At 38.6% G+C, this 26,286-nt stretch overlaps 1 protein-coding gene across 1 annotated transcript in view; it reads right to left on the minus strand.

Moving 5' to 3' along the window:
- svep1 (sushi, von Willebrand factor type A, EGF and pentraxin domain containing 1) overlaps positions 1-26,286 on the minus strand; it is a 103,264-nt gene that overhangs the window by 57,030 nt on the left and 19,948 nt on the right. The window contains exons 2-3 of the mRNA XM_079257337.1: positions 14,323-14,578; positions 11,344-11,520 (exon numbers count right to left, since the gene is read on the minus strand). Of these exons, the coding sequence (XP_079113463.1) occupies positions 11,344-11,520; positions 14,323-14,578 (433 nt within the window). The remainder of the gene's footprint in view (positions 1-11,343; positions 11,521-14,322; positions 14,579-26,286) is intronic.

The raw sequence follows: 26,286 nt of genomic DNA on the forward strand, positions 1-26,286 counted from the left end.
ATACGATGTTGAAGTACTTTTCTTTAAAACTATGTTATTTCAAATTATTATTGAGCTCCTCAACACATTACCCCTGTTTATTTATCACTCTTCTGTCATTGTGCTATTTTTATTTAACCACAAAAGTTTAGGCAGGAACCGTCTCAAACTTCGCAAAGACGAATGCAGAAAGTCAAGAAACACTTCAGCAATCAAGTTAGTTTAAAAAAGGAAAAAGCCTGTTCTGACTTTAGTTTCTGTATAGCATAGTTATTTTATCTCAATCCTTCCAGCTTTTAAGATGGAAGCTTTTAAGCACACCCCCAAATGTCCATTTTAATGCAGTCTGACTGACTGGATGTCAGCTGCTGGTGTAAACTTCCAAATATTGCATTATCCTTCATGTCATCTATTTCCAATCATTAGGGGAGAGGCAGGGTACACCCTGGACAGGTTGCCAGTCCATCGCAGGGCCAACACAGAGAGACAAACAACCATTCACGCTCAGATTCACTCCTAAAGACAATTTAGAGTAACCAATTAGACATGAGTCTCTTTGGATGGTGAGAGGAAGCCGAAGTACGCACACATACACGGGGAGAACATGCAAACTCCACACAGAAAGGCCGCTGTTCAAACCTCCCCACAGTCGAAGTTTCAACTAGCAACCTTCTTGCTGTGAGACCACAGTGCTAACCACCGTGCTTCCCTTCATCATGTCATCATTTTCAATATTTCTTTTGCTTGGGAAAACAAAAGTGTAGTTGCTAGCGATGCTACATGTGCCACAATGCTAAATGTGCCACAATTCAGACTGTACACATAACATTCACCTTGTGAATCCTTAGGTTGTTTTCTTTTTTTTTTTTTTTTTTAAACATTACATCCTAACAGAGGGATATTTTCATGTATGCTTATCAGGAGACAGAACATTTATGCAATAAAAGACATAAAAATGACTAGCCTGGTAGCAGCTGTATTAAACATGTCGTATCTTTTCTGCAATGCATAAAATCCAATTTAAAAAAAAAAAAAAAGCCAGATGGGAATTATTCTACATCCTATATATCATGAAAATGTCACAGAGCCACAGTGACATTATTCAGACACTCAAAGCTCTCCATCCAAAAGACACATAGCTATGTGGTTAAGAATATCCCTCAGTTCTGTTTTCTTTCCACTCTCCTGTTAACAAAGAAAAACACGAGTCCAAACCTCCATCCAATCAGTTAAAGCAATAATTGGAAGTGGGAGAGTTGGAGGGCGAGTGGGCCTTGAGTCCTGAAAAACCCTCCTTATTCTGACATCAGGGAAATCCCAGGTGCTCGCTTCATGTGCATGAGTGGAACAAAATGAGCCAGAATTCATGTTGAACAACTAAAACTTTCAGTTTCACCACAAAAACACTGGGAAATAAGGTTCTGGACAGAAGCAGACAGTCTGCAGTGGTTATTGGTGCTGGGGGGTTTTGGGGTTTATACAAAAAGAGGAAATTGATTCTTTATGTAACATGTTGGACGAGTTGACCAAAGTAGCTTTTCTTTTTGGTTTCAATTTATTTTTATTTCAGTGCAAACAACTGAGCAACAAGTAGGCCAGCATCCAAAATATGCATACCAGGTTTTATTTATTGACTATTTCTATCACCAAAGTAGGTTTCTTTTAGTTGGAAATGGCCTTAACAAAACCAAAAGAAGTAAGACTTCATCATATGCAAATAATACATTATTATTTTTTGCCAGGTGAAACCATAACCATGGTAAAACTACTTTTTTCAGCTTTGATCCCCAAATATTTGTATTCAACAGTTCTCTTAACCCTGATCTTGAGTTACCTTCTAAGATTATTTGATAGCATTCAGATCAGGACAATCACATTGTCCTTTTTCAGGGATGCAGTGGGTGTATCCTGTAGCAGCTGTTACACAGACAGTGGTGGGGTACAGTCATAGGTCACCAGGTCATTACAGCACTAACATGATGAGGCAGACAACCAAACACTCTTATACCCTGAAGCGCTAATTAACATCATAGCATATATTTGGACTGTGGGAGGTAGTCAAAGCGTGGGCGTACAATAATGACCACCACAGCAGAGTGACCTCCAAGCCCACTCCACATTGTTCATATTGCTCTTTCCCAATGACTCTTCTCCACTTTGGCTGTATGTTCTGGATAATTATCTTGTTGGAAGCCCTGATGCTGCCCAATACCAAGTTTTTACTGAGACATGTTTATGTTTTCCCCTGGGATATAAATATAGTTCCCTGAATTTAGATTCCATAAGGACTAAACAACAAGGACATGTGCAATATCCACAGAGTGCAATAAAATCATATAAGGCACAGGTCTGAGTTGTTTAATTTGCTACCATTGTCCCACATAGTAAACATTTTATAACAAAACACTTGCTAAATATGCTTAAGTTTAGGAATAACTTTATGTTGGCCTCGATGTACTTTTTAAAAACTAAACCCCTGTTGTCAGGCTACGACAAGTTTTTCTCATTCACCTGTCAAAAGCCAGCTGATCTGAGCCAGTTGCTTAACACCCATAACAGAGTACTATAACAGTGACTTGCTGAACTATGTGTGTATATACAAAAATAATGCACTAAAGTTGGCATTTGAATTCTCACTGACCATGGTATAAAATACCAGAAACCCTCAGATTAACCTCTTCATCACAAGAACCTCCTCTACAGGGGATAGGGTGAGATGTGTGCAGTACAGAACATGCTTGGACACCCTGGACAGAATCAATCCTAACATGCTGAATGCAAAAATACTCTACCAAGCACTGGCATCCAAATGAAGCACAACAAACAATTGTATCGGCATTGAAAAAAATATTCACTTTTGTGCTTCTGCTAATTTTCTGCACTTCAAAGAAACCACACAAAATATGTGTCACATAAAAGAAAAGACTGATTCCAAAGATGTCTCTCTCATTACCATGTGACACGTTTAGAGTTAGCAGCCAAAGAGTAGCAAAGAAATAAAATCACAAAGCCTGACTTGTTTCATTTCACCTTAAGAAAAAAACTCTGCTCATGTTTCCTCTTAAAACTCTGCCTTTGTTTAAAAAGATTCATGACACTCCTGGTAAGTATCCTAAAGATGAAGTTGATTTTACAGTAAAGCATTCACTGGGGTTCACTTCTTTATGAAGTATAATATTTCTAAGGCAAATTTGAAACATTGCGATTGTACTTTCATATATGTAGACAGCCCTTTTAGTTGTGAAGATGTACTCATTTGTTTTGGGAATGTGGTTGTGGACGGGAGGCAGAAAAAACAAACCTTGTGAAGAGAAGGGTTAATAAAGTGATTTTTGCACTTTGATCAATTTTCAGAAAAAAAGACCACACTCAGGAAAACACTAGACAGCTTGAAGGAATAATGAAAAAAAGAAATGGTGTCCAGCCTTTAAACTGAACAAAATGTGGCTAAGAAATAAATTACAAAGAAGAGACATGAGTCCTATTGAGAGTCCAGCGAGAAATGTGGCAAGAAAGCCTTCCAACCTCAAAGACCCAGAGATCAATGCATGACATTAATCCAATCTCTCAGCTGAGACATTAAAATAAGTAAAGATTGTCTGATGTAATCGACATTCTGGTATTATTGGCCGATAAACGTTAAAATATCTGAAATTAAAAGTATTGGTTTTTACTTTTTTAGGACACAGCTTTTACACAATATGCACATACCACATATTAAATGCTTCAGCTGTGTGTCCTCTAACTCAAAATGAAAAAATACAAGAGATGTCATGTATAGCTTTCCAGATATTTTTGTTTGTTTGGCACAACTTGTTCCGAAAGTGTTGGTTTCGGTTCATATTGGGATCAGAAATTAAGAGTTGGGCAAAATCTGTATATCAGATATTGATAAAAGAGAAAAAAAAAAAAAAGCTAGTATCAAATATCCTGAGTAATAGGATTTAAAGACATTACCACTTTATAATAACTGAGAGTATTATAATGTTGGACATGACATATTTAACATAAATGTCCTCTATACTTGTACTATAACATCTTGGTTTCTATATCTGGTTTATATAATTCCCTGCTAAGGAGAGACCTTCAGGTCTGAACAGAAAAGTCATTATTGTTAAAAATTGGTCAAGAGGGTGATCAATTATAATGTATAGAAAATGTTTCATTTAATGTCAGAGGTCTACTTCCTAATATACAACAATGTTATACTTTTTCTCTCAAGTCACAAGTCTGATCCTTTACTGAGGCTGTTTTAATTGTTTACATGTAAACAAAAAACAATGTCTGCAGATATCTGTGTTGATGAGATGTCAGACAGATGAACAGCAGAGTTAAGAACTTTTGCAATGCCATCCATTGATGTGTCATGATCAGCTGCATGTCTTAGAGTTCACCAAAAGTATTTATCCTTAATAAATGTTCCTATTTTTATTTTGACTGGACACTGGAGACCTCTGCAAAGGGGCAAGCTGGAATAGACGTAAAGCAGAAAGGAAAAGAAATTATTGCGAAACCTTCTCGATTTCAACATTTTTACAATCCGCATTGTTTAATATTGTTCGGTTTATATGCACCTTGAGGCTTTCCTTCCTGGAGTTTCTTGGTCACTCACATTAAGACCACAAATATTTACAGACCTAATGAATGCTTGTCCCAGACAACAGGCAGTCCAGTCCGTCCACGCAAAGACGAACCCATTATATGCTGGGTCTGCTTGAGGCTGGCTGCTGCCACGCAAGGGATCAAGAGGCTTTTGTGAACTTTGTGTTGTAAACATTGTGCAATTCAATATTATCTCCAAATAATTGTTGTCACAGGATTCCATGCCTGAATATCCCAGTGAAACAGAAGCTGCTCAGATGAAGAAAGTATACAGTCACAGACTGAAAAAAACAATTGGGAAATAAATCCTTTCTCTAGGTCATGTTCTAGCTTCTCCTACTGTTTCAGTTTTTTTTTGTTTTTTTTTGTCTTGTCCAGCATTTAAGCAAGCAGACTGTGTTCTGCTGAGCAAATTTATTTTGCCAAGGGGAGCTTTTATAGATATAATGATCCCCTTGTATTTCTGGATTCTTATTTTATTTTTCTATTTGTTTTGGATAATTGTTCGTATTACAGAGTTTATGCCACTGGACCAGACCAGAGAGGACAGAAGAAGAACAGAAAGAGAACAGAAAAGAAGATAAAACAGAGAAAACAAGAGAAAGAGATAAATGCATATGTGTATACACATACATACCCACCTATATACATATGTACATACACACGTACACATATATACACCCACACAAACCAACTTTAGATTCATGGTCCCTGTGGAGATCAAAACCATGACTGTCAGGAGCATTTCAGTTTTTAATTGAATTTAAGCCAGGGGTGCTGAAGTCTGGTCATTGAGAACTACTATCCTGCAACTTTTAAATGCACGTCTTCTCCAACACGCCTAAATCGAATGATTGAATTCCCTCTTGCACATGTTATTCAGCTGTGCAGAGGCCTGGTAACGAGCCATTCATTTGATTTAGGTGTGTTGGAGATGGGTTGTATCTAAAAGTTGCAGATCTCAAGGATTGGACTTGAGCAACACTGCTTCAAGTATTTTTATTGTTGAGATACATTCTTATGCTTCGATGGGTTTTCAGCAGCAAATACATAACAATCAAATGAATTCTCTGTGTGTTTTTATACCTATTAAGCATTAATAAACTATATTCTTGTGACAATCAGCTTGCTTTCCCTCTGCCTCCCTTTATTCATGTCCCATAAAGCAAGCTATCGATACAATTAAAACCACCGTCAGAGGAAGTGAGCAATACTACTCATCTTTTGAATAAAACAAGACCCATATGTAATTCACTGCATTTTCTCTTGTATCTAAACATCTTTGCAGACCAGTAACACTCCACAGCATTTCATTTCATTAGAAGCCACCTCGAACAGCAGTAGGTCCAGCAAAACACTGCTGAAAGAAGATGACACAGAGTTGGATGTTCACCCAGCCTTCAAACTCCCCAGGCACCTATCTGATAAGATCAAATGGCATCTGTGGGAAGCAAGCCCGATCCACAAAAACTCCACCCAACAACCCACAGGGCCCAAAGGATCTATTACTAAAAATCCAAGTATCAGACACCCTTTGAAACCCACATATTTTTTAGTACACACCCTTACTGGTCATAGTTGTTTAGGCAGTATGAGGAGCACTCAATCAATATCAAGTTGGTTGTTGTAAAGTTATAGCTCATGTACGTGTCCATAGGCTCTGCAGAATCCTATAAAAGAGGCCATCAGGGTTTAGAAAATGTAATTTACCTAAGTTAGTTCAAATAAAATCAACATATTGTCACCTTAAACTATGAAATTGATGAACTGCTGATGTTCAGCGGTTAATAGGTAGTAACAGAATTAAAAGGCAGCTAAAGTTTTAAAAATCTGTCACAAAGTTTTACACTGTTTTGTTGGCAATCCACTACTTATTTAGCGGCAATTGTTTGGTTTCTTTCTCAATCCAGATACAGTAATAGTGTCTATGAGATATTTATTTCTATGCAGCTAAATCATCAGGTCTGAATGCATTTTAGAAACCAGGCAAACGTTTAAACGTATGATAAATGAATAGAAAGAAAAGATAAGATATATATATCTATATAAGGTAAGTGGTTCCAAAACCTTTTCTGCAGGACCCCCTTTTTAACGACACCAAAAATGTCAAGCCGCCCCCCCTCATGTCACATGAACCAAAGAAATATACAAAGAAATGTGTTATCAGTTATCGCTGTATTGTTGTTCACTATAGTTAAAACTCTGTCTGTTTCAGGGTTATTACCCATTCTTCTACTTTTGTGTGAAACTTTTAAAACCAGGAATCTCTGCAGACCACTTCAGGCGAGGCGAGTTTTCAGAGAGATGGATGCTGCTTTAGTAAAACAACTCTGCTATATATGATGTTTGCTGGCTTATTTACTTAAAGTGACCAACAGGCTTATCTTTGTGTTCAGGATGAAAAGTCTCCAGGTGGTGTTGAAACTTGTTTGGCTTCATACTTTATAATATTAGATTATAATATTTTAATACATGCAAAAGAGTGTGGTCTCTTCATTTCCCACCATTGATTATTACTATTAGTTTACCGTTACCTGGTCAGTCATCCATCATATTTTCTTCTTTTTTTTTTTTAAATCACTTGAACGCTCTTGTTGATTTATCATAATTTCTCATCAGTACAAATTTGTCCAATGCCAAAACTCCCAAGTTTTATGAAGCCTGTGTTAACTCTGGACCCCCCCGCCCCCCTCAGTTTGGGAACCGCTGCCATATACTAAGGGCAGTTACATCACAGAGACACAGAAATGTTTTTATTTTCAATAATATCTGAGACACACATCTGATGTATTATTTATTTTATTTCATTTTTAAAAAAAATTTCTTCCTTGCTTTGTTTACTTCATACTGTCCTTCTCCATCTCCTCTATTAGTCTCTGACAGCAGAACAAAGCCTGCTCCGACACCATGCTAACATAGTCCAGAGCTCCTGTCACTCTCTCGAGCTACAGAAAAGCCTGATAAGCCAGAATGTGTGACAGGAGGAAAACATGTTACCCTTCTGCGCCTCCTCTTACTCCATTTATCCGCTTCCCCATTCCTGCGCTGATCCTTCGTGAGACAGATATCAAGGACTTGAGTTTGGTATTCCAGCAGAGACAACAATGTCCAGTTTGGCCTGTCAGAGAAAGCCAAACTATTCGGGAACTGGGGTCATCATCCGTTTCTATCTGCTGGGATTCCAGTCATGTTTAGTGGAAAGAGGCTGTTTCCCTTGGCTGTCGACAGATTAATAAACAGCAGTGCTGTGCACTGTAGGGATTTGGATAGCGTTTCCAACAGAGCCCTTCAGCCAATGAAAATAACAATCCACTAAAGTTTTGTCTTATTATTTTCAGATGTGTCAAAGATGGCTGAATCTTCAAATGCAAAATACAAAGAGAATAAAAACTTGTGCAAACTTTGAGCCGAGACAACAAACTCACCTGAGGCTGACCTGTTCCTCGTGCTTTTATAAGTCAGAGAAGTTTCTAGCACTAGTAGCAAAACTGTTGGAGTATTTGTCTACAGTACCGCTCAAGCAACCTGGCATGGCTCATAAACATGGTGTACCCATAATTCATGCAACACCTACGGTTCAGCCAATCTCATAAAGGTTGGAGCAACAGCATATTAAAGAAAAATGTTGGATTTTTTTCTTTAACAAAGCAACTAAAAAGAGCAGGAACTTGTCAACTTTACTTGCATGTTTTTCTGAATACACACTCCCCTCACTGCACTGTAAATCTAATTGGTTTTGGAGCCACTATTTCTTCAAAAAAGCCTTTTAAGTTATTAGGGCCTCAATAAATTTAGCATTCAAAAACATATATGAGGGAGTTTCACACTAGTTAACTAAACCAAAGCTCTGATGTGTACTGCTAATAGTGCCTCATCTTGCCAGTGTCTCCACCGCAGCATCTGCAGCGACACATATTTCTGCCTTGGCCGGCGCTCTCTGAGCATGTCAGCTCCGTAATGTGAAAATAATGCTTCACAGATAATGAAGCGTCAACAACAAAATAACCCACTCCACTCCCATTATATCCTGCTGTATAAGTGAGTATGAAATAGCCAGGAGGAGCAGAGTGTAGTTGTGGTTAAAGCGCCTCACTGTGTCTTTCCTTCCTCATGCCAGCTTAGCTAACATTACAGTCTGCTCTCGATACAGTCTGCTATTAATTAAACTATTAAAACGGATTAATAAGCAAAGTGGGCTCCCAGTCTCGACAACATCTGATAACGATTAAGGGAGATGTTTGTTTTGGCATGATGACCCTGATGCCCTTTCATTTAGATTTAACTACAGGACTCCACCCCCTCTTCTTACTCTCGTTTTCACTTACTGACTTTTAAACATCAATCCTGAATAACTTTAACTTTGTTGCTGTTGCTGAAATGTTGTTCTTCCCTCCTTCTCTGACAACTAACTAACTCTGTGATGAAAATATACAGAGAAAGAAAAAAAAAAAAGAAAAAAAGAGTGTTTCAGATTACAAGTGCTGATTGTTGTCCAGAGCGCTCAAAATTGGTTGATTTCAAGTAAGTCTATACCTCTCACCTGTCTGCCCTGCAAGAAGGGGTGAGCTGTCTAAATGACTGAGGTTTAACACAGCAGTTAGTTTGTGTAAACACAGACACAAACCAGCCAGAGCATCTGTTAGCTGCTCTGCTCTCCAACAATCACAGACGGCTTTAATCCTCTGCGAGTTTGGCGATTGCACATTCAGTAAAAATAAGCTATTAACCCCTAACCTTACACTCACATGACAACAAACACCTGCGTCCCGCTGCGACATTTTCCAAAGTAAAAAACTGACATTTGGAAGAAAGTTATGCGTAATAAGCTAGCTGGAAAGTGCATGAATGTAACTGCAATGCTGGATTATTTCAGCTTAAGGAAGGCTTTCACCTTATAAAATTGAGGCGCTACGTTCCAGTTTCACCTCAACAAAGATACTTCCAGTATTTCTATCAGAAAATCATTAGAAAAACGCTTCCCATCTTATAATAGTATGATAAAAAAATATAATATTAGCGATTGAACGAGGGACCCCGCTAACTGATGGTCTGGAAAGCAGAAAGAATTGTTTTGACATATTCTTCAGACCTAATTAAAACCATGACAAGTCCATTAATTTCCTGTCATCGATTTGGAGATTAACATCGAGTTGATGGGATTGTTTAGACTGAAAACACTACATTAAGAGATCAGGAAGAGGTGCTGACAAAACTCAAGGAAAAATGACTTGAAAGGTAAATGTTTGTGTTTTAAAAGAAAAGCCTTCCAACATTGCATATTTCCATCCATCCATTATTCATTACTGTTACAGTTGTATCTTTTTCTTTCTTTTTGACAGATAAATTTAGAGTTCACTTACAGCTCATGGATCATTTTGATGAAACAAACCTCAAGACTTAATTCAGTTAGTGTCAACATTTAATTACTTGATGCCTGCACACCAGGTTATGACGACATACTAATTTTCCCACAAGCGAAATTGCCGCTGCCGCTCTTCTCTCTGTGAATGCAACCATGAAAGAATAATTCCCTAAAACTCAGTGCTGTAGGTAACACAATGGCCACAAGGCTAAAAGCTGGAGGACACTGGCAACTGATGAAGCAGATTTTTGGGTCCTCAAATGGATACCTACGGGACAGTGCTGTAGGGCTGGGCGATATATCGAATACACTCAAAAGTGTCGCCACAAAAGGTAGTAGTACCACAAATTCATTTCATCATTTGAAAAGTCACTCCCTAGAGCACCTATTTTCATACGTTGCATTTAATACATCATGCAAAGGCACTTTATTTTGTTTCAAAATGACATGTTTCTGCCACGGCTTTCACTGTTCAATAAATATGGTTTTGATCAATTTGCTTTGTTACCATTTCATCCTTTTGGCATGAATGTTTAAAATCAGCATATCTTAATGCAGTATGAACAATTATGTTTTAATGTAGACACAAAATCATCTTACTGATGTGATTGTATGCACCAAAGCATTAATTCAAGGCTAAGATAAGTATCAAGATATATACTGTATACCGTGACATGCCATAAAAATATGGGGATATTACTAAAAGGTCATATCGCCCAGCCCTACAGTGCTGGGATGTTAAGTAATAAGACCCACAGTACAAGGTTACTAGTTTTCAAATGACACCAGTATTTTCAGCACATGTAAGCTGCGATTTAAAGGGAGAACGTGAAAGTGAAGAACAGAATGTGATGCATCTTAATGGGAGTCGGAGAGTCAAAGGTGAGAAAAGGCAAATGTGGTCCTGAACACACACACACAAACACATAAATGTCCCACATCTCCCCCTTTACGGCAAATTACTGGGTTGTTGATAGTGATCTGTCCTCTGGTCACCTTATACTGATTTAAGTGGACAGGCAGCTTATTTAACCTCCGTACTTTGTGAGCTCAGCAAGAACCTGAGGCCATTAACCTGACGTGAAGCACAAGGGGATAAATAAGAGGTTCAAACATGTTTTAGTGCAGCAAAGCCATTGGGTAGAGACTGTTTCAGACAGTATAAAAAAGGAATGAGATGTTTGCTGCTTTACAAGTAAATCAGTCGGTGGGTAGCAAAGTATTTTTTGCAATAACTTTTACATTTTATATCTTGAACACTGTTAAATGACTCAGACTTGATATGATATGACATGATATGATATATGATATGATATCATTTGTATGTTGACAATTTTGTAACTGCGTCTGACAATGATTTGACTTCTTAGGTGGAGTCTGAAGCAGGTAAACATGCCTACCTGTGCACTCATGCTGCAGACCCTTGCCGTAGTATCCCTTCTCACAGATGCAGTCATACTGTCCGGTGTGAGTCCCGCACTTACAGCTAGCCATGATGTCACAGCAGTCCTTCCCAGCCTCACACAGAGAGGAGCAGCGTGACAGATCTTCCTGGATGTAACTGCCTGTAGGCAGGTCTGAAGGCAGGAAATAAACATTGATTTATAATAACACCACATTACACTGCCTGGAAGTAACACAATTTTAGGTGTCAACTTCACTGGAGTGTATGACACCATTTGGCAGAATTTCCCAGTGACTGGCCTTCGTTGTGCACAATTACTGCAAATGAGTTGTACAGGGCAAAAAAAAATCTGGCAACGCTGCTAATATTAACAGCAAGCCTACACATATCCCTTTGGCAGTAAAAAAAAAAAAATTCACCCATCGGGGACAGAAACCTTTTCTGCATAAATTGCAGACAAAAATAAACAGTATTTGTGAGATTTTAAAATGACAAACCTTTTTCTAAACAGGCAAACATAGCCCTAGAGCAAGCAATTCACAGAGGAAAGTCAGTGAATAAAATGGGTTCTAAGGCAGCACCACGGCTAACCATACTGGGACTGTAAAGTGGGTTTAAGCATGGGAGCAAAGACATCTGATGTTTTTACCATGGCTATGATATTATATTTTATTTCTAGAAATTAACTTACTCGTCTTATTCCTTTTTTTTCACTGCAACTGCAGGATAATTGAAAAGGTCACTATGTCTCTGCCATTATTTAAAAATGCATGTGGCGCCACAGCAATAAAAAAAAAAAACTGAGTCGGTAGAGGGGCTGAGAGAAGGCTAAGCTGACAGTATTGTATGTACAGGCTTTCATTTTCACAGGCTTTTCCTTGTCCTGTCTCGCTGACTTCTGCTACTGCACCTACGTCTAGAATTTCAGGCACTCTGTATGAGAACTTACACATTTAGTACCTGCAGACTATATGTTCATGATTTACAATCCACTATGCGCTTGGCACTGCACTCAACTGTGATGTTTTATGGTGATATTTAAAGTTTTAAAACCATGAATGAATTCCACTTTTAACCAAATTGTGGGAAGGTCCTTTCTAACTGTGGGAAAGAGGATTTGGTTTATTATGTATGGAAGGAAGGTCTAATGGCGGCTGGCAGGACAAAACAGAAAAGAGCATGTGAAATGTACGTTGTCAGATTCTACGTGAAATATTGTGTGCTTCCTTTCAAGTAAGTATTGAAATCTTAAGGTCAAAAGCCTTGAGAATAAAAGAAATACTGCTGCAGGTCAAAATGTGATTATGGGAGCACACGAGCTTCAAAGACCCACAGTAAATACATGGCAGCTCCAGCCTCTGTTTAACAAAACTAGACGCCACATTTCTACCAAAAGTTGCCATTTTACAAAAGCAGGTTTGCCTTTCAAGGAACTAAAATGTTCCCTCAAACCAGCTCAATGGGGAAAACAGGCAAAGTGATAAAAAAAAAAAAAAAAAATACTGAAAAATCAATGCAGTAAACTTAGTTTAAATTGCATGTTTATAAATACAAACATGTATGTGTCAGAAAAATAGCTTAAAAACACGTTAAAAGGTGAAGAATTGAAGTTTTCTGAACTGTGAAGTGAAATGTTTGCTCAGGACTTTCAGAGCAGGTTTAAATATCACAGTTTCATGAGTATATAAGGAAAGCTAAAGCCATCCCCTACCCTAACAAAGGAACATAAACCTGGAAACCAGCTTGCTACTTTTTCTGCCATAAGCTGGGAAATGCATCTTCTCTGGTTACAGGGAGTTTCAAAACTTGGACTTTAACATTAAATTATAGAGGAATAATAAGAACAAGAAAAAATGGATTAGTTTTGTGAAGAATAAAGCTAAAATAAAGCAGCATCTTAGATCTGGCAGCACAACAGCTCAAGAGTCAGATTTATGATCAGGGTATCAAAGGAGGAGTTGGCAATCGTACTGCAACTGCTTCGAGTAATACTTTGATAATGTTATGTATTTACAGGAGTTACTACGCAACTTGGATCCGGTCAGGAGTCAGCACAGAAGTTTAAGAGCTGAACACCTACTCAGATGACCAAGGTTTTAGGAGTAACTACTGTTAGGGGAGACCGTGAAGTGACTGTGGAGAATTGAGAGAGCGAGTTTAACATTACAGCTAAGACCACCTCATCTTTTACCAAGCAGACTGACTGAATGTTACCAGGGAAAGTTGAAATCAGTGGATACGCAGGTAAATAACTGCAGCTGCCACTCTCCTCATGCTCACACTGCATCAGTGTTTCTCAACCGAATCCTCAGCCAGACATGGCCACTATGAAACTTCCAGCTGCACGGTTTAACAATGTTGTTTACTCAGTCAAAAGCTGGAAGATGACTGAAATATTTAATATCAGATCTGTGTGATTTCATATCTAAGATTTTTGTTTGACAGCAGATCTGTTTGACTGTAATGGCGTGACTGATCTGAGATCTCTTCAAGTGGAAGCAGGAGTAGAAACCTATTCATTTTGAGAGTTTAGGAAAATGTGGCTCTGTTATACTGTGATGTAACTAACATAAAACAGATTTATTCCTGCTTACCTGTACTTATGCTTATGTACTTTATAGTAAAAATCAATCAGGCACAATCAGGCACTTCTTTTCTTTGAAAAGAAGCACCATCTAACAGAGATTGCCCCTTCATGCTAGAGTTGTTTTAGGGGCAAAATATTTCCCAATTATTCTATTTAGGTCCTAAATGCAGACCATTTAAGAGTCTTTAATGTTTTGGGAAAGTCGAAGAGCAGCAACAGGATCTGAAGTTGTGTAACACTGAAGTGTAAATAAAATGAGATATATGTTATCATTTCCGGAAGACTTGACCTTGTGTCTTTAAAAGTTGTAAAAAAATACATCAAAAACTACTAAACTGAGGAAATAAAAGCACATCAGGTTGCGTAACCTTCATTACTCGTTCTTACCTTCATGCAGCGCACGACGAGCCAGAGCCTCAAACTCTGCAAAGTTGTGCACCAGGTAGCAGTGTTGGTCTTTGGGCTGTGAGGCCATGTCATGGAGCTCCCTGATGTTTCCCTGCCAGATGCCCAGAGTAAAGATCTCAACACCTCGCTCTCTCAGAGCTGCCGCCACTGGCCGAGGGTCTCCGCCGTTAGAGTAGCCATCGGTGATGAGGAAAATGACCTTGGTTGCATTCCCACGGGATTGACGAAGTATTTGCTGTTAGAGAAGAAAAAAAAATAAGTGACTGTTTATATTTCTTAAAAAAATTTTTAAGTAATTTAGCATTTTTCAAACACTTTTGTTTCATATTGATGCTTGAAAAGGACTTTTCTTTTTTGTTTTACTTTTAGGTCACTTTGTCGTATGTTTTGCTTTGCTGATGTTATTCTTCTCATCCAACTCTGCAAGAAAGTCTTTTTCCCAGCAGGTGAAACTTGTAAGGGACACTGCAAAAACCCACACTAATCCCGTTTATTTCTGTGCATTGCTACCAACACAGCCCCAGCTGTAGTGATATAACTGTATGGAATAATGAAAAACGTCACGCAGGACCACCAAAAAACCACCATCAATCCTAGATTACCTAAAAATCCTACACCAGCAAGGCAGGCAATGACAACAGGGAGAGGAAGAGGGACAATAAAAATGAAAAAGCTCTACATTTGTAATTATTTCTTCTACAGACCATGCAGCTGCTTGCCAATTGTCTGAAACCACTAGAGAACACTAAGCACACAGGCGGAGCTGCTGTGTCCGCCCCAGACTCCAGCAATTTCTCAAACTAACTTTAGCCAACTGTTACGACCCAGACTCTGCTAGGGCAATTGAGCCGCACAAAAGAAAACCTGTGGCCAGGTGTACATGTGGACCAAGACAGATTTATTGTCCAAGGAGGAAGACAAGGCAAGAATAGGCCAGGAATGGCCTCAAAATAGCCAAACCAAAAGCAAAACAAGCCCGTAAAGTGGTTATCCAACAAAATACAGCATTGGTTTAACTATTCCAAAACAAAAACTAACAGACATAACAGGACTGGATTTTATACAAAGTCAAAAAGTCCTTCCAGAACTACAACACGTTAGAGCCACAACACAGGCTGAGGGCAGACCACGACTGAGCCAGTGGTAGCCGTTGAATGAAAGACTCCTGGTGTCTTTTAAGTCCTGGTGATTAGTGGAGTCAGCTGAGTCCGGAGTTCCAATTATCCAATGGGCAGGGTGCAGATGAGCAGGTGACATGAAGGACCAATCCCAGCCAGAAGGCAGCAATCAGAGTTGTGTTTGAGCAGGAATCCCAGCTGAAGGTTCAGAATTAGTAAACTGAAAAACAATACAGGCAGCCGTAACACCAACGTTTACAATCCAACACATACAATTAGAAAGGACGTTCAAGTCAAAGAAACATATCTTTTATTTTCTCTTGGATCGAGGAAAAGAAAATCCAACAGGACCATCTGGCAGTTTTTTTTAAATGTAAAGATCAACCTAAAGGGGTCTTTGTATGCTTTAAGAGTGCTTTAAATGAGAATAAAATGACTTATTGGGAGAAGGGGAAAACAAAGCTGATGCAACAGGCAGATGGACAAGCAGCGACTGAAAGTGTGAGGAAGCAAAATGAACCAAGATGAAGTCAGTAGGACCAGTATCCACTGACTTACTTAAAGCCAGAAAGGTCATGGCACAACATGAGAAAGTCTAGCAGAAACAAAGAAAGTGTGTCAGGGAGGAGTTTCTTTCTTTATTCTTAATCCAAGCAAGACATAATAGGTCCACATGACAGAATTTTAGAGGTGAAGAAAGAGGAGACATGAGAGGGTGTGACCACAGAGCGAGGGAAGCAGAGCAAGACAGAAAGCTCTGGTCTTTATTGTCTAATTGGCAAAACTTCAAGCAGCTTTGGCAGAAGCGGTGTAATTACAGAGCCCATGAAGCAAAAGAGTAAGTGAAGAAAAGGAGGATGGAGAGAGAATAGAAGAGGGGGGGAGACTAGTTTTTCTGATTCTCAAAGCTCCAGGGTGCCTGCTGCTCTGTTTCTCAGTATGAAGAGGTTGCATAAGCCCACTCCCAGCTGTCAGTACGCCCTGTCAGACTGCTACGCTCCCCGGTCTTCCTCCAATCTGAGTACCAGCTGTCAGCATGGTTATGTTTTTATTAAAGTATCAACTTTTTTTTTATATTTTAGCTGGAAGAACACAATAAAGCTCGACGTTAGCTGGCTGTTTCTTTAACATCGTTTATCAGGCGTCGACTCAAGGTTTTGTTGGGCCGCAGTGGTTTCTCTGTTAGCCTTGAGTCAGTGGCTGGTGTGAGACGCTGTGGATATGCCACCAAACAGAACATACGCATGTATACCCACTAATAATAGCCTCCCAAATAGCCTCCACATATTTTAGGTCAGAGTATTAACATAAAGGCGACCACAGGAGCCAGTGTGTGGGAAGGCGATGCCCTTTACAGAAACTCTCAGCATGCACCTTATCATTCATGGCACATAGAAGAGGGAGCCGTAAATCTCCTACGCCGCTAATGGTCACTCAAATTGATGTAAACTGCAGACATCTTGGAGGATTCAGATCATTCGCATTTAACTGCTACAGAAAGAGAAAAAAAATAATAACTTAGAAAGATAAATCAAATTTACAGTAAATGAAAAAAATTGGAAAATAGAACGAGATTTAAAAAAAACATTTAACTTTCAAATATTTAGCCCAGAAGTTGTAAAAGTTATGACAAATAAAAGTCATTTATTGTCTCACTGTAACTTTTAAATTGTTATTTCTTCCTAAACCATGTAAAACTCTACATAAAATGTGGTGAGATCACTTTGCTTGTCTTTTCTATAAATAACTGTCTTTGTAACCAGTACATTGAAATAATGTCAACTTTTGTATTAAAAAAATTTAACAAGAAAACCTCTGACTAGGATTACAAAATAAGACTTTTAGGACTCTTAGTTTGATGTAATTCATTGTATCGGCATTGTAAATAACTATATTTGAAAGCCAATGGCTACTGAAGCTACATACTTCATATTTACATGCTTTTCAGACACCCTGAATCTATCTAAAGCCTATGTTATGTTATACATTTCCCCAATCACATGTCGAACAGACCTTTGACTGTGCAGAATAGCTCCTAATGAAACACAATCAGTAAGCAGCAATGGGACAGTTAACGTATCTGGTTTCAGGTCCATGATATCTGTCAAAGCAGTGATGACGATGCAGGGGATCGTGGTAAAAGAATCTACCTCTGGTTCAAAATACCTTCATTTTTGGCAAGTGGTAACAGGAAGATGAGCAGCCCATTTGCAGAGTGATTTTTGTTTTATACAGGAAAATAACATTGTCTCAGATAACAGCTTGTGTAGATGCCTATGTCACAGGTAGGTAGGAAAGGAAAAGATTAAACATCCTGCCATGAGACGGTTAGTTTCTACATTGTGGGTTTCTGTTGGCTTCTGTTAGTATGTATCTGCTTAACAGACATTTTCACACAGAAGCAAAAATTATCATAGAAACTCCATTTCCTTTTAATAAAGTCAACTTTTCTAAGGGCATTGTGGTGTAGAGTAGATCCACTAGCTTGTTGCATTTTGATCCTTGCCTGAAAGTAATGTGTTCTCCCAGTTGCTGATTTAGAGACTGGGAGAACACATTCTCTAAATCTGTGTTCTCCCAGTCTTTGTTTGTTGCAACTTTTACTGCATCTTGTCCTAAAAATTCCCTCAGTTCAACAACAACATAAACAGGAATTTAGTTGTGGGTTTTTAAAATTACCATAATGTTTTTGGGAATAAGTGTGTGTACAAACTACTGATGTCAACATTATTTCAAAGTAGCCAAGACTATGAGGAGGAAAACCATCATGTATGTCTGAACAGTAGAAGACATTGGTTGACAACCATTTAGGCAGCGGACAATCAAAGTCACGCCATCAGCCTCATCAATGGTGTATCATCATAGTCACTGCAAAAAGCGTGACTGTCTGAAATATTAGGCCAACCCATCTGATAATTTGTGGGTAGTAGAGACAATCTAATCAATGGGAATCATAATTTCCAATAGCTACAACCAATACAAACAAATGTACACACCACCATACAATACCAATGTGTGGTTAAAGATCAAGAGCTTTTTCCCCTCAAAAATACAGCTTTTAGAAATATTCTGCTTGGTTTTCATTTAAATAAATCCATAAAATATACCCTGATAAAAACATGGATCCTTGCTCCGATCAAGTCCAACAGATGTTGGTCTGAACTTCAAAAGCAGGCATCTCATTGCATTTGGCAGAAGAAACTACTAAACCTTTCCACACTTTGAGGGTCTAATGATGGTGCCAAGGTAGCCCAGCTGTTAATCAAAGTCTTTTATATGCATGGCAGGTATATGAAGACCCTCACCCTTCAGCTGCTCCGGTAACTTTGAACCCTTCTGTGTCTGGCTGACAATTTAATTATTTCGCTATTTGCAACATGGAAAGATGTGACAAAAAAAGAGAACAATATATGTTTATATTAGAATTTAACATGTGTAATTGTTTTCTATCTGTTATTTCAGTACTTGCTGTCAAATGAGTTGCTTATAACCCGTGTAATACTAAATATAACAAAAAAATCTACTGTCCTCTTAATGTATAGATTTGCTGAAAATCTCAAATATTAAAATGGTTTTGGATGAATCTTCTTGGGAGTGAGGCCTGCGTGTTATAATCTTAAACCTGAGATCTACCTTGTCAAAACAAAAACTTAACTCCACATTCCACAGAGGATGAAAAAGCAATCCGACTGCATCCGTTCAGAAAGCTCTCTCCCCATCGGTCGGCAGTTAGACCGCTTGTTTTCACAGGCTATCTCTTCTTAGCTTGGGTGGTAAAAATAACAGCAGCAACTCTGCAGGGGGGCGAACAGAACTTCGACACACACATCCATACAGCGACACATGCAAGACATAGCTTGGTATGATGGACCAACGTCTTAGGGACACATACTTTGGATATTTGGGATAACCGAGGCCACAGTTACAGGTTCAGTCAGAGATTTGATACAATCTTTCATCCTGCAAAAATCTTCCTTCTTTTCCTCTCATTCTGCACGCCTCAAAGGCATATCAACTTTTCTGAGCTCTTCTAAGAGGATTAACTTTTCAGCTGTTGGTTGGATCCTGTTTTTATGGCAAATGAAGCTTGCAATGTTTTCATTTGAGACCACATGTACAGCACACATATTTCTGTTTTCTGGATCAAAATCTTCCCCTCCAAGCTGCAGCTCCAGTTGTTTCATGCTTTTGACATATGGCACATCATCTCTGTTTTACTGAGTTAATTTTCAAAAACTTTCCATGCTCTTGTTTTGCTCAGTATGTAGCCATGAAAATGACATGGTGACAGTAAGTGGATTATTTTCCACATGCAGCAGGCCACCCAGCTGGTAACGATCGTACAGGTGACTTTAAATTTACAGCAAATCAAGTGTACTTCATACCGAACCTTTCTTAAGAATGACCTTTGAATTAGTCTGCAAATAAACTTGCAGAGATATCAACCTTGTCTAGAGTAAAGCAATCTCACAAAGCCGACATTTTTTGGCATTGCTAGATATGATTACATTCAAGTTTTTCTCGTACTGATGCATTCATGGATAGACCCAAAAAGCCTCAGCTTAGAAGTACAGAAGTAATGCTATACTTGTGACACCAAGACAAGATATTGTTCTAACTTGTCAGAACAATTAAAGTGATAAATCGTTCCCCTGTTAAGCTGTCTAAATATTTATGGTTTGATTTGGAGGATGGTGTGCAGTTATGTATACGGAGATTGATATCAGCTTACTGATATGTGTAGAAGTGGATTTTTTTTTATAGCCATAGTAGAGGTATGAAGATAAACACTGTAATGACAGCCATAAAACCAGACTCTTTGCAATGACAGAAAACATAAACTATCCAGCTCTGCATCTGTGTGAACCACCTATCACTGTCCCACCGCAGACTGTTCATTCACCAGCAAGTGGTTGATATACATTCACAAGGTACTTTATTAGGTACACCTGCTCAATTGCTAGTTGACACAAATAGCTAATCGGTCAGTTATCTGACAGTTACTCAATGCATTTAGACACGTAGACATGGTCAAGATGACTTCATGGAGTTCACACTGAGGAGCAGAATGGGCTAGAAAATGGATTTAAGTGAGTGTGAAATGGTTGTAGATGCCAGATAGGCTGGTCTAAGCCACTCAGAAACTACTGATCTACTGAAATTTCCACACAATCATTTCTGGGGTTTACAGAAAATGGTCAGTAAAAGAGAAAATATCCAGTGAGTGACAGCTGTGTGGACAAAAAAACTCCTTATTGCCAGAGGTCAGAAGAGAATGGGCAGACTGGTTTAAGCTGAGAAAAACACCACAGTAATCCAATAACTAGTTACAACCAAGGTATGCAAAATAAAAACCTCTTAACACACAAGCTACAGCAACAGAAGAACATACTGGGTGCCACTTCTGTTAACCCAGAACAGGAAATGGGGTTACAGTTCACAAAGATTCACCAAAATTGCACAACAGAAGACGGGAAAGCATTGCCTTATCTGCCAATTCTCCATTTCAGCGGCAACATCCAGATTATTGGGTTAGAATGTGGCATGAAGATTAAAGCATGAATTCATCCTGCCTTGTATCAACAGTTCAGACTGCTAGTGGAGTTGTAACAGCATGGAGCAGGGGTCACCAGCTCCGGTCTTCCAGTGCTACCATCCTGCAGATTTTAACATTTCCCTGGTACAACACACTGGATCTGCCTGTTAATGAGCCATTTGTAAGGGTCAGGTGTTGCAACAAGGAAACACTAAAACCTGCAGAATGGTAGCTAATGAGGACTGTAGTTCATGACCCCTGATACTTTCTTGTACTAAGGGGTAAACTTTGCTCCTCTTCGTCCCAAATGAGCATAATTTAAACACCAAAAGGCTATGTGAGTATTAATTCTGTCTGCGTTCATCCCACTTAAGACCACAGTGTACCATTTTCTGATTGCTACTTCCAGCAGGATAATGCACCATGTCACAAAGCTCAAACCATCTCCAACTAGTCTCTTAAAGAAGATAAGGAGTTCTTTGTATTAAAATAGCCTTTCACAGCCACCACGTTTCTATCCAAAAAGCACCTTTGGCTTGAACTTAAGATTCTCATCATAAATGCGGAGCAGAAATCTGCAGCAGCTTTGTGATTCTATGGTATTAATATGGACGAACAACTTGTCAAACTTATGTCATGAAGAATTCAGGCAGTCCTGAAGGCACAAGAGGATTCAATCCAGTACTAGCATGTTGCATCGAATGAAGTGGCTTTTAATTGTACAGCAACTGGAAAATACTTTCAGACATCCAAGTAGTTAAATATATTATGTTGTCTGATTATTAAAACTGAGTTTAAAGTGAAATACATGTGAATCAGAGGGATGCACTACAGATAGTGTTATGGGCCATGACCCAGTTTTGGCTTGTAAAAGTGTCATGATCATACCAGCTTGTCAGTTTTTCAAGTGTAATATTTTATTCTATAACTGGGAGCATAAAGGAACCTTCACATGGTGATAAATTACTGCACTGCACTAGTAATCCTGTGTGCTTCTGACCTCTTTAATTGGGCTGAGTAAAATTCTTATACATGCCCCAACTCATTCTGAGGTATTCAGATATATATATAAATATATATTTATATATATATATCTATATCTATATAGATATCTATATCTATATAGATATATATATATATATATATATATATATATATATATATATATATACATATATATGTATATATATATATATATATATATATATATATATATATATATATATATATATGTATATATATATATATACACACACACATATGAGCATACAGATAAATATACATATATTCTGGTACTGGGACATAGTATTTCCTTGTGTAGTTCAAGTGCAAAACCTTAGCAAGGGTTTGAGGTTAGAAAGCATCTGGTTAAGAACAACAAAATTTAAAGCAGGAGGATGTACCACAGTGTTTCCAATTATGTAGAACTGAATTGAGAAGTATCATAAGGAAATGAGCTACACAGTGTAGAACAAGCCTGGTAGAGGTAGGATGAGAAAACTTTCATTTATGACAAATTACACCTGATCAAGATGAACCACATCTCATTGTTGTTGTGAGATTTGCTGTTATGTTTGTTGTTCCTGGGATTGCGTGACTTTAAGTTTATCTTCTGGGGAGGAACTTCGTAATTTTTAAGTTAAAAAAAAAGTCATTTTAAATATTGACTTTTGCATCAGGAGGAATATTTGGATTCTGTCTAGATCACAGGTGTCAAACTCCAGTCTTCGAGGGCCAGTATCCTGAAGGTTTTTGTTGTCTCCATGCTCCAACACACCTGACCAAAACTTGAAAACAGGTTGACAAGAAGCTGCTTTATGCATTTGATTCAAATCAGCTGCGTAGGTAGAGGGAAACAACAAAAACCTGCCGGATACCGGCCCTCGAGGACTGGAGTTTGACACCCCTGGTCTAGATCATGAACTGTGCTCTAACCAAAAGATCCCAACACTATTTTTTGAGGACTTTATCCCCAATCAATTTATTTTGAGTGATTCACTCAACACTACAAATGTATCTTTTGTAAAGTCTAGGATCCTAGTTTACAATCAGCTGAACTTACATTATTATCTTTCATTTTACCAGGGGTTTCTTTAATGGACCGAGTTGTCTCAGTACTTCTTTCTACTGTGAAACCAGCTTTTTTTTCCCCTTTAACCGAGTTTACCATAAACCACAAAATATATATTTGATGTGGCCTGCCTTTGTGGCAGTGGGTGGTTAGTTTGAGAGAAAGTCCACTTTATTGTTTTTTTCTGTTCTTAGCTGCCTACTCAGTCACGTCAAGCTCATACAATTTGGTTTGTTTAACAAAAAAGGAAAAGAAAAAGCATCAAGGTCATTCTCCTTCCAGTCCGTTCGAGGGATCTGTCAACGACCATGTTAAATAGACAGCAGCTAGTGTAAAGTATTAAACTCTAGAGTGGCGAGACACAAACCAGACTTGCCCTACAGTAGGTAGGCCTGCTTGAATTTTCCCTTTTTCCCCCTCTTTGAAATGTTTCTCGAAGCTGTCTCTACACTTTCTTTGTAAATTACAACACACATGATTTACACAGCAGATGTGTGCACTGCAGCAGACAAAAAACAGTTAATTTCAGTTTTAGAAAAGATCGCTCATCAATCACTCTGCTTAAAGTAGAGGCTCCCAAAAACCACAGAAGATGTTTTTGAAGTTACGTAGGAAATACATAGATAATTGTTAACCTGTCTGGGGTGTGTTTGGTCAAATTTTAGGAATAGAAAAACTCCAAGAACAAGAGAGCCATGCATGACGGGAATTTACTCCCAATTTGGCATCCACTGAGTTACTTTCTACTACCTAATAATTTAAAAGTATTCACCAAGGTTTGCTTTTACAATGTGACTTTGAAAAAAGGCTCAAAGTGAAGTAATGCGATGCCAAATCTAAAGTATTGGAAGTAGACAGCCAGTTAATTACCAGACGCAGAAGGCTGAACAGCTGTGTGCGTTACCTTGACGGCTTCTGTCACAACACCATTCATCACACTCAACAACTCAACAAGAAGCGACAAGAGAAGAACAGATGCCAAGAGAAGGAGAGAAGCTCATTCCGCAATGTGATGCCAAGGGTAAAGGCTATCTTGGCTGGCAAATGAGACGCTTATTCAATTATCTCCTTCGGTTCTGTGCAACCAGAGAGACTCACTCAGAGAAACATTTTCAGCAGTGACTGATTCAATCAAACTCAGCCTCCAGGGTTACTGGATGAGGAGAGCTGGTTTAACTGAATGGGTAAGAATAACAGCAGTGGTTATGGTCTGAATTCCAGCTGGACAATGGTGAGGTTACACAGACCCTGCCTCCTGTCATGTATCTTGGCTTTTAACATTTATTACACATTGTGTATGGCCATGTTCAATATATAACTGGTTCAAAGAACTACAATGCACATTTGAAAGTATTTGTATAACCAGTGATGCGATGATTCCATTTTTTTTCACAAATTTTCTACAAGTTGTCTCATCTTGTGTAATAATATCTGAACAATCATACAAAAATATCCCGCATAATATCTACTGGAAAAATGTGGATAAAGAAACTATAACGACTTGTGTGAACGATTTAATTTAGCTTATTGGTTGCCAAAGATGTCTTTTGACGCCTTCTGCACTTTCTGTATACAGAGAGCCAATTTGGCCAGGCACACTTGTCGAAATGTCCTCAAAATGAGCTCTCTAAGCGTTGCCCCCAGATTGCACCCAACGAGTTATGAATGTGCTCCGAATGCGCACTCCGAAGACGCCTTGACGCATGCACCCAGTAAAATAATTGCTCCACATCCACAGCATTTCACAGTCCTGAAAATTGACCCAAAGTTATTGAAAACGCCGGCAGCACAGGACTTCCTGCTATAGCTGGCAGCCCACGAGTTAATGACCAATAATTTCACACTAGACGCTTATGAGTCCATAAGAGACCATTAAAATCATTGTATCATTATTATTATCATTATTTAGTATTCATTGTATTAAAATCAGAAGTTTGTTTACAACCAAAATCTGTTGTCCAACAAAAAAGCAAATTCGGGTCCAGCTACAACAACACAAGTCTTGGTTTGCTTCCAGGCGAGACAAATGAAGACAAGTAACTATGGTGCAGAGATGAAAGTTACCTGCAATAACTAATAGATGTTTTCCTATCATTGTTTGAATTAGCTTCTCATCTGGAAATCTTGATGTAGCGCCACCTCAGGCAAGGAGGGGGAACATTCTGAAGATTAAGTCTGACTAAGTGCAGTGTGAATGCAAACTCAAGTCTGTCATTCTGCTGTGTAAGTCAGTGCAGGATCCATCTCAGCACGCAGAAAGTCAGAATAAAAATGTAATTTTTAGCAATGACCGAGTCAGTAGTGAGAGTTTCCCTCATAGCACTTTGTGTTTCTGGGATACTCTTCACTCCAAGTCTTCACAAACCATCTTTAAATATATTTACCACTAAACTCTATTGTGGCAATATTCATCAAACTATGTCTGAGGGAAGAAGAAACCCAGCAGTTGTTATATTTGCAACAGTAGGATCATTACCTCATTGCTCGTGCACACAGCAGCCACCACACCATCTCCAAGACTGAACTCTGATTTTCGTATAAACAAAGGCAACAGTGTGGTGAAGCATGATGCTTTTCTTGACTCCAGACTGGCGTGTTGAAAGTGCTTATGTGGAGGGAATGATTTGGGGACTGTTACTGGCTCTAAGCATCCATGAAAATGTATCCCATCTTATCCAGACTCGGCTCAGACCACAGTGCACAGACAGACACAGCGCTTTCCTCTATTATGCTGACTGTAGCTGCCGTAGTTGCATTTTTTTCCTCGTGTTTTCGTCTCTACGTGCCCTTCCATTTCTTTCTCTCCTGGGAGGTTTATTAGTCTTGGCACTAGTTGTAGGTGAAGATTTCCTCTTGACTGATGGCACCATTGAGAAATCATATGTATAAATGTAGCACCCATTTCTGGAAAGGTTTTACTTAATGATGCTGTTGTTTGTTCTGGATTCAAAACTTGTTGACAGAATTAATTATTCACAACCTCATAATATTACAAGCTGAGAGGTCACTTAAGAGGGCAGACACATTTAGGTCATCAGTGGTTTGAAATTACATGGATTTCTACCATGGAAAAGATTACCATTAATCATATAATGTTCCACAAATTTGTTCTCAAAGAGAAGGAATGAAAATACCAATACAAATATGCAGTTGCTGGGAAACACGAACATTTAGAGCTTAGTGAGTTGAAACTGATTATATTTATATGCTTTTCTGTT

Source organism: Telmatherina bonti, assembly GCF_933228915.1.
Source record: "Telmatherina bonti genome assembly, chromosome: 18".
In the NCBI taxonomy this organism is placed as follows: domain Eukaryota; kingdom Metazoa; phylum Chordata; class Actinopteri; order Atheriniformes; family Telmatherinidae; genus Telmatherina; species Telmatherina bonti.